The 10,000-nt window shown below is 48.9% G+C and overlaps 2 protein-coding genes across 3 annotated transcripts in view; both read right to left on the bottom strand.

Moving 5' to 3' along the window:
- plp1b (proteolipid protein 1b) overlaps positions 1–3,929 on the bottom strand; it is an 8,956-nt gene extending 5,027 nt beyond the window's left edge. Inside the window, exon 1 of one of the 2 annotated variants that reach the window (XM_035527092.2) lies at positions 3,570–3,929. In XM_035527092.2, the coding sequence (XP_035382985.1) occupies positions 3,570–3,573 (4 nt within the window). In that variant the 5' untranslated portion in view covers positions 3,574–3,929. Of the gene's footprint in view, positions 1–458; positions 1,125–3,569 lie in introns of those variants that run through there. The other variant, XM_026997220.3, reaches the window with a different exon arrangement.
- Positions 3,930–4,651: 722 nt separating this feature from the next.
- The window catches only part of nlgn3b (neuroligin 3b), a 30,412-nt gene continuing 25,063 nt past the window's right edge, over positions 4,652–10,000 (bottom strand). The window contains exons 6-8 of the mRNA XM_081720229.1: positions 9,748–9,872; positions 8,367–9,034; positions 4,652–7,886 (exon numbers count right to left, since the gene is read on the bottom strand). Coding sequence (XP_081576355.1) covers positions 7,037–7,886; positions 8,367–9,034; positions 9,748–9,872 — 1,643 coding nt within the window. The 3' untranslated portion in view covers positions 4,652–7,036. The remainder of the gene's footprint in view (positions 7,887–8,366; positions 9,035–9,747; positions 9,873–10,000) is intronic.

Raw genomic sequence — 10,000 nt, 5'->3', positions numbered from 1 at the left:
TATGCGAACAATAAGCTTCGCTTTGTAGGACACACACACATACACACGCAATCACACTCCACCTGTTGGGTTAGCAAAACAGCCATTAGTATATAAGAATACAGCATCATAAATGCAGAAGCTGAGCCAATCACAGCCAAGTACTGTATAACAGAGCCAATCACAGCCGATTTCAGTACAGCCCATCAAAATCTTTTACTCCAACAAAAACTAAACAGCAAAATCCTGCAATAATCTGAAAAAATAAATAAATTAAAAAAATCCAAAATCCAATAGAAAGCAAACTACAACATCCAGATAGCTCAGCCACAGGACTCCGGATCCCAGAATGCTGCGCTATGGAAAAGGTGAGCGTATGGCGAGGCAGGTCTGGGGTCAGTGGGTGAGCGATGAAGCTGAGGCCAGTGTTAGGTTAGCGGAGACTGAAGCTGTTCTCAGAGCAGCGGTTAGATCTGCACCTAGGGCTTTACACAACCAGGGTTGCTTCACTGGGAACATCTACGGCGGCAGCGACGGAAACCAGGCAATGGAGAATGTTCTAGATGCAGCTCAGCTGCTCCAGCTGGGCTCTGGAGGATCAGAGTACCACTCTCCACCCGCGGGAAGACAGAGAGAGAGAGAGACAGCCGTGTCGGAATGCTGCTCTCGGGGAAAAACGCTGACGACGGAAAACTCTGAGGGAAACACTGAGCGTCTTCAGATCCACTTCAGGGGAAAAAAAACTCCCAGTCTTCACCTCTGAGACATCTCCCACTCTCTCATCGGCAACTCTACACCTCTTTCTCCCTCCCTCTCTCCCTCTCTCCGGGTGGGAGGGGCAGCATCAGACTTTGGGCGGAGCCTGATAAGTGGGAGTCTGTTTTGCATTAGGAATTGGGTGGGGCCGTGGGAGGAGCTGTGGGCGGTGCTTGGGACGGGTCATTGGGCGCTGCTTGGTTGAGTCCGGGACTGTTTTGTTGGTTGGAAAAAAGCCCTACTGTGTGAACTACAATGGCTTTTGTTTCAGCAGCAAATACAAAGACTGGCAGTGTGTGATCCAGCTAACAAAACAACAATACCACACACACACACACACACACACACACACACTCACACTCACACACACACACACGAACGCACACACACACGAATGCACACACACACACACACACACTCACACACACACTCACATACACTCACACACACACACACACACACTCACATACACTCACACTCACACACACACACACACTCACATACACTCACACACACACACACACTCACACACACACTCACACACACACACTCACGCACACACACTCACACACACACTCACACACACACACTCACGCACACACACTCACACACACACACACACACTCACGCACGCACACACGCGCACGCACACACACATACACACATACTCACACACACACAAGCTACATCACTCTCCCCCTTTCTGTCGCGAGCACAGGCAAGCTCACACTGGTACCAGTGGCTAAAGCTGAAGAGCTGTGGGGGTGGGGTCACACTAGGGTCAAGGTCATGGCAGGATGCCATAGAAGGGCTGTGGGGGGTCACTACCCCTCCAGCATCTCTCAACCCCTCTCTCTCTTTCTCAGCATCTCTCCCTCCCTCCCTCCCTCTCTCTCTCTCTTTCTCTCTCTCCCTCCATTTTCTCTTAAGTCCTCCTTTGTGAAATTGTTCCTCTACTTTAACAAATTTATATGATCTTGTAATTAACCTGAACACCCACATACAACCCCCAACACACACACACACACACACACACTGTGCAGTAACATGTCTAGCTCTCTCTGTGCTCTGCAGGGCCTGTGCACCCTGTGATGTCTCTCTGTGCTCTGCAGGGAGAGATAGATGAGGGCTGAATGCAGTATTAAATTATTGAAGGGTGGACGGACTGTACAGTCATAAAACATCCAGAAGTCTGGAGTTTCCAGGGGTCACTGAATACATCTAAAAGTGTTGGTCATACGTGCCAGCAGGGGGCGTCAGTCTCCAGCCTCAGAGCCTCAGTAACTACATTTTTACACATGACGTTTGAAGTGCGGATAGATCACATCTGTGTTCATATATTAGACCTTAACACACACACACACACACACACACACACACACACACACACACTTTCAGAGATCACAGACAATGATCCTGTGGAATGCACGAAAATTTGAGTCTGTGGTGCTTAAATGTGCAAACTTTAACCTTTAACCTTCCAAATGAGAGCTCCAGCTATCACTAATACTGAATTTCTGTTATACCAGTTACTGTGTATATGTGTATGTAAATATATGCAAATTATATGTAAATGAATAGTAAATACAGCTGCCACAGGGCTCAGAAAAGGGAAAAGGAGAGAGAGAACAGCTCATCCATGCACACACACACACACACACACACACACGCATGCACATACACACACACACACATACGTATGCACGCACGCACACACACACACACACGTGCATGCACACATCCACCCACATGTGCATGCACGCGCACGCGCACACACACACACACACACATATATATATATATATATATATGTACACACAAACACATATACAGAGAAGATGAAAGGTAAACACAGATACACACAACCAACACACCTGCCGTAACATATATACCCAACACACCTGTCTTGACACATTCACATATACCCTACACACCTTTCCTAACACAACGCATATACCCAACACCGGTCCTAGTACATACACATATACCCAACACACTTGCCCTATCATACACACATTTACCGAACACACCTGTCCTAACACAAAAACATATATACCCAACACTTGCACTAACATACACCCAACACACTTGCCCTATCACACACATATACCCAACATACCTGTCCTAACACATTCACATATACCCCACACACCTGTCCTAACACAAATACATAAACCCAACATACCTGCCCTAACACAAGCACATATACCCAACACACTTGCCCTAACACAAACACATATAACCAACATTTGCCCTAACACAAACACATATACCCAACACTTGCATTAACACAAACAAATATACCCAACACACTTGCCCTAACACAAACACATATACCCAACATTTGTACTAACACAAACACATATACCCAACATACTTGCCCTAACACAAACACACATATACCCAACACCTGCACTAAAACAAACACATATAGCTAACACACCTGCCCTAACACAAACACATATACCCAACACACCTGTCCTAACACACATATACCCAACACACCTCTCCTAACACAAACACATATATATCCAACACTCTTGCCCTATAACCCAACAAAGTGACAACTCCCTGACCAAACACACCTGCTCTAACATACACAGAATGTCATAGTACCTACACCAAACACACACAAACACACACACACAAATACACCTGGCCCATGACACACAACATCACTACTCTACAAAACGTGTGTCTAAACTCTCAGTTCTTCTGAAAATCACAGTTGCTTCCGTACCATCAGATATGTTAGGACATGAATCACCACATAAACTGCTGGGTGAAACAATAACGCTGAAGAAATAAACACAGACGAGTCCAGAATAACTTACCCATGTGTGTGTGTGTGCGTGCGCGTGTGTAGAGGAGGGTGTTGATCTGTGGGGTTTCTGCTCGGTAGTCTGTGATGTGGTGCTAAAGTTAGTCTCACACTTCTCTTTTAATGTTCTCACTCACACTGTTGTTTCCCAGACAATAAACAGACCCACTGTTTCCCCCCCACACACACTCGTGGGGTAGATCTTAAAGACGCAGTGCTCTCTTTTTGGATTGACCCACTCAAACTCTCAGATTTGTGTCTGTCTTTCACTTCTGCTGGTTGTTTTGACCCATTTCTGCATTTAACTGGGATTTCCTCCTCAACCCTGTCAGGCTATTTCTTTTATCCTCTAACCTCTAACCTCTGACCTCTAACCCCATATCCAAAATATCCTGCCTGAGTCTCTAAACACATCTCCATTTTTGAATCCTGATACCAATTTCAAACATCAACTCACGCTTTATCACTCACACATCACACACACACACACACACACACATACACACACACACACACACACACACAAAGGCACATTGTTGCACTGCACAGAGCAACACACACAAACACACGCACTGCAGTAGACAGTGGTGAGAGAGAGAGAGTGTGTGTGTGTGTGTGTGTGTGTCTGTGTGTGTGTGTGTTTGTGTACCTTGGCACAGATGAAGTGGAGTGAGCATAGAAACAAGGGCACATTGAGCAAATCTGTACAGCTGGGTGAGAACACACACATACACACACACACACATACAATCCTTCTCTCTCACAGATACACATACACACACGTGCACATGCACACAAACACACACACACACACACACACACACACACACACACACACACACACACACACACACACACACAGACAAAAGGGCTACAGTCACAAGGACAATAGCATTCGTGTGTGACTTGTAGTAAACATTCTGTGGTTTGTCCAAAAACCCTTCATCTCAATAATACTTCACCAAGTCAGATAAAAATTACTCTCCAAGTCATTTTCTTTCACACACAGACACACACACACACACACACACACACACACACACACACACACAGAGGTAGGGAAGGGACTAGAAAAAAAACAAGTGAGACAGCAGCAATAAGCAAAGTGAATATTTACTGAATATTTACTGTAAATCCGAGGAAAAGGCATGTACAGAGTATAAAAGATCAAGAAAGACAGGGAGAGAGAGCTAGAGAGAGACACAGAGAGAAAGAAGCGCGCATGAGAGAGAGTCTGAGCTTGTAGGTTTATCTGACGAAGACGTTTCCTCAACCTTGTGGCGCTCAGGGCTCTGTGACAAAGCCGTCAGACATGCACACGGTTCCACAAGCCCTCGCGCTCACCCAACGCTTAAGAAGCCGTCGCCATAGTAACTCCTCCTGCACGCACCCTTAAATCGGACTCGGCGCCATAGGAAGGGCGCGAGCATGAGGCCCGATGTCATGTCGTACTCACATATTCGTATTTCACTATAAACAATAACAGCTGATTCGTCTCATAGATGCAAAAGCGAAGCTCGCACAGGCAAACTAGATCAACGTGGTGAACGTACAGAAAGCCCAGCAGGCGCGATGGAAGAAAGACGTATTTCACGTTACAAACCAAATCAGTCCGACGCAGCAACATTTAGTATTTAAAATGATCTGGATTCCAAAGACAGATCAGAAAAGGGCGCTTTGCCAGATAGCGTGATAAGGATGTTTAGAAAGACATCGATGGGCTATAAATGCATAACTGTAAACACATACCGAACACACTCACACACACACCCACACGCACACAGAAGCTTCTCATCCAAAACCACACTGAGAGGGCTCTTGTGTGTGCCCATCCACAGTGCTGATGACCTGCACGTCATAAAAAAAAAGAAAAGAGACTATTGTTTTTAAAAAAGTAATACAGAAGAGAGAAAGTGTCCACTTCTACAAAGAAAAAGGCTGAAACCTCCGTCTACTTTCTGATAACTGTCCTCACGGTGAAAATAACCAGATCGTTAACATGATGAGAATAATCTCAACAAAGGGTGACTGTACACAGAGTTAATACAGGTTATCTAATACTTAGACTGTACAAACGTAGTTATTACTCCTATTGCATGGGTTATTACTGTCTTATTACACCGTCTTATTTGTGAGTGAGGCGTGTAGGCGGCTCTTGTCCACAAAGTTCTGGAGCGTAGAATCTCAGTCGTTCAGTGATTATAAACTGAAGCATTTACATGTTCAAAGTGTCAGTTTGATCTCAGAGCGCCACCCGCAGTCTGCTGGAGGCAATGCAGCGGCCTGAAATGGGGGGAATCTCTCTGTCTGCCCCCCCGCCATCAGACGCGTCCGCCTGTGTGCAGTCTCATGTCTGAAAAACCCCTCGGGCCGCTCCACTGAGAGACAAAACAAAATGAAATGGATGTGTGTGATTGTAGGAGTACCACGTCCCGCTCAGATCACGGCATCAGATTACAATCTCCAGGAAATCGATGTGCTCAGGTGAGCATGAGATTACAATCTCTGTGATGCAGGGTCGTCTCCAGAAAGGAAGATCAGATGGGTCTGATCTGGGGACGCAAAGACCTGCTTGGTCAGCGCTGCTGGGACTGGTCTGAGAACAGCAGGTCGAGTGCTAGGCGTGACTAGTTTGATTTTCGTTTGGACGACAGTCAAAGAGCCAGATTATACCTCGCAATCTCCACCAAACACAGACAACTTCCACCAAACACAGACACTGGGATGATAGTTGGTTGAATTTAGAGTTTACAAATCATTTTGAAAAGCCCCTCCAGGTGAAGGTAGGAGGTTGTCCTGAAGACGCTGCAGCGGGTGGAGCTCCTCCGCCGGGCCGAACCACGCCGCCGGTTTGGACGGGAACCAGCACGAGTGTCTCTTCTCTTAACGCCAGAAACAAAACGGCCTGTGAAGGCTGCCAGAGAGAGGCCGATGCGAGTCACTAGGGGGCGCTAGCGAAGCGTCTCGCTAACTATGTTATTAAGTGTTAGAGAAAATAGTATTTTAGAATTCTGTGGCATAAGTATCAGGACAGAATGGAAGGATTTGGTGAAAGGTTACTTAAACAGACGCGTGGCATGGATTCTACGAGCTAAATAAACACAACACAGCGTGGTACAGGAGTACACCTTTCATGACTAATGCACATGTGTTACATTCAGTGATCTGTGTCCTATTGCATCGTGCGATTAATGGAGGCTTTGTTAGTCTGAGCTGAAGCCGAGCTTTTGGCGTCCACCGTGACCCACAGGAGAAGAGATCCCAGGGACAGGAGACTGGCTTCACGAGACAGTCTGCTTTGCATGTTTATATTTTCAAGTGGAAAAAAACTATAAACAGGTTGGCGCGCGCGTGTGTGTGTGTGTTTGGTTGTATAGGTTAAGTGTGAGTGTTGAGTTGTACTCTAGGATATAAACTGTCTGGTTGAGCTGTTGAAACTGGCTGGAACAGGTTTGGACCAGTTTGGACCAGTTACCCGCATTATACCCTGGTTGTGGAGTGTGAGTGGGGCAGGCCAGTGTGGTTGTATCCGTGTGTGAAGGTATTGTAAGGGTGCATGCTGGGATACCCCATCAGTGAGCTTGGGGACATTGTGATGGTGTTGGGTGTCATGGTGACGCTGTTGGGCGTCATGGCGACACTGCCGGGTGTCATGGAAACGGAGTTGGGGGTCATGAGTGGAATGTCATCGGGGGAGCGTCGCAGGGTCAGAGTGTAATCCCTTGGCGAGGAGGCCGGGGTCAAACGCAGCGGGTCGCACAGAGACCCCTCCTCCTTCTCTCCGACGCCAGCCGAGGCGGGCGCGTAGCCGAGGTCACCGGGCGGGGCCTGGCGCTGGGAGGCGGCCTGAGGGGGCGTGTCCTGCCGGCTGCGCTTGTCCTTGCGGTAGTAGAGAGCGGCGAAGGCCAGCACGTTGAGGAAGAGGAGCGAGGCGCCCACGGCGATGGTGACGCTCAGCTCGGTGGAGTAGTCGCGTGGGTTGGCCACCACCAAGGGGCCACTGTGGGCTGTGGACTGGGGCGGGCGCTTGCCTGGCGTGCGGGCGGGCCGCGGCGTGGCCCCCCGCGTGCTGGCCGTGGTGTGGGCGGGCGGCACCCGCGTGGTGGTGGACGTGTAGTGGAACATATCGTGGAGGTTGTACAGGTGTGGCACCAGGTGCTTCCAGAAGGCCACCTTGGTGGCGCGGTAGTGGTCACGCACACGCGGCTTCAGGCCGATGTGCAGGTACAGCTGGTCGTGTGGGCTGTACTTGGACCATGACACCTCCTCGAAGCGGTTAGCCTTGGTGTGGATAAACTTAGTGTCCTGGGGGACAGGCTTGTTCGGGTCTCTGAGGGCATGGAGAGGACGAAAACAGGACAGAGGGACGGACACACAAAATGAAAAAAGTTATTCTTTTTATAAAAACAAGAAAGTACAGCAGGCAAATTATTTGCTAGGTACGTGTTGACTGTACACATCTAAATGCATGGACATCTCGCTCTCTCTCTCTCTCTCTCTCTCTCTCTCTCTCTCTATCCCTCGCTCTGACCTATATGAGGATTATTTTTGGGGTCATGCACACAGTCCACGTTTGCATGTGTGTGTGTGTGTGTGTGTGTGTGTGTGTGTGTGTGTGTGTGTGCCCACCCACATTAGTATTGAACACCTCATGTGTTTTAAAGCTTTTGTATGTGTTGCTTTTCCCTCTTGGTGGATGTTTGTGTGCATGTTGGTGTTTGAGACGGTGAAACAGTGTAACACATCTCGTCCGTCGTGGTCTGGACTGTGTAACTCTGTGGCTTTGGAGTTTGGCGTCAGCGCGTGTTACCCGGTCTTGGCGAAGTTGGTCCAGTAGGTCATCACCACGGCACTGAGCATGATGTCGTTGCGTGAGAAGTTACAGGGGAAGAGCTCAGTGGGGCCGACGAGCGGCACCCCGAACACGTAGGGGATCTCGTCTCCGTGGGCGGAGTCGGCCCAAGCTGGCTTCATGGGGCTCTGGCAGTGGTGGTAAAAGGCGTAGAAGTAGGTGGGTGAGCCGTAGCGAGCATGCAGGTCCGCCGTTACCATTGCTGGCTCCACCCACTGGTGATCGGTGAACATGGCCACCAGCGTCTTGCGGCGCGTCTCAGGGTTGTCTCGGTCCGCCCAGTCCGTGTACATGAACTTTATCGTCTCCCGCAGTGTGTCCTTGCCTTCTGGGTAACCGTAGAGACCGTCCACGAAGTCGGACACAGCGAAGTCGAAGTCCGACCCCGAAACCCCGCCCTCCTCTGGCTCGACCACACCCTCCACAAAACGAAGCCCCTCCCCCTGGTTGACGCCCAGCATGATGTCGTAATTGAGGAACTCGCCCTGCTCCATAAGCACTTCCGGGTCATCTGGGATGAGGTCGCCGTCGATTACTGGCCCAAAGGCGACATGGAAGCGCACCGGCTGGATGTCCTGTTCCACCAGCTCTCTGTAGCTACGCTTCTGCATACAGAGGACGAGATCCTACACACACACACACACACACACACACACAGAATCTGAGTGCAGTTTGTGCAAGTATTGGTCCAACTCTGCAAAGAAGCCCCTGATTTCACTAATTCTTTCTTGAAAGAGGTGTGGCTAATAGTCGAAGGGTTGTGGCTAATAGTCAAAGAGGTGTGGCTAATAGTCAAAGGGGTGTGGTTAATAGTCAAAGAGGTGTGGGTAATAGTCGAAGGGGTGTGGCTATTAGTTAAAGAGGAGGAGCTCTGCAGGGCGGGAACCAACCCTGGGTCTACAGTTAAGTTTATGACCTCATCACCTAAATATCATGTCACTTACTGAGCTGAATCAGGTGTGTGTGTCACCTGTCAGTGGTGTGTTACATATCAGTGGTGTGTGACCTGTCAATGGAGTGTCACCTGTCAGTGATGTGTGAGCTGTCAGTGGTATTTCCCCACTCCATGTCAGTTGTGTGTTATGTGTCAGTGGGGAGTCACTTGACAGTGGTGTGTTACATGACAGTGGTGTATGGTGTGTCGTGTGTGTGTGTGTCATGTGGTGTGTCGTGTGTGTATCGTGTGGTGTGTTGTGTCTCGTGTGTGTGTATCGTGTAGTGTCGTGTGTGTGTGTCATGTGGTGTGTCATGTATGTAGTATCATGTGACTGTGTGGTGTGTGTGTGTGTGTGTGTGTAAAGGCGTACATGTGTGCGTGTGTGTGTGTGTAAAGGCCTACGTGTGTGTCGAGGACGTTACAGCCCACTCGCTCTGCCAGCAGTCGTGTGTATTTCACCGGCTGGTAGTTCACCGACCAGCTGGATAAAGCAGAGCCACTCTGAATAACGGCCCTGTGGAAGAGGCCTGCAGCCCGAGAGAGAGAGAGAGAGAGAGAGAGAGAGAGAGAGAGAGCAAGAAGAGAGAGAGAGGGAGGGGAGAGAGGGAGAGAGAGAGAGAGAGGTAGAGACGTGTATAAATATTTTAGCCCAAAC

This window comes from Electrophorus electricus, chromosome 8 (genome assembly GCF_041902795.1).
Source record: "Electrophorus electricus isolate QZ-2024a chromosome 8, ASM4190279v1, whole genome shotgun sequence".
Lineage (NCBI taxonomy): Eukaryota > Metazoa > Chordata > Actinopteri > Gymnotiformes > Gymnotidae > Electrophorus > Electrophorus electricus.
Note: the sequence above shows the minus strand (reverse complement) of the source record. Positions and strands in the feature narration are given on the sequence as shown.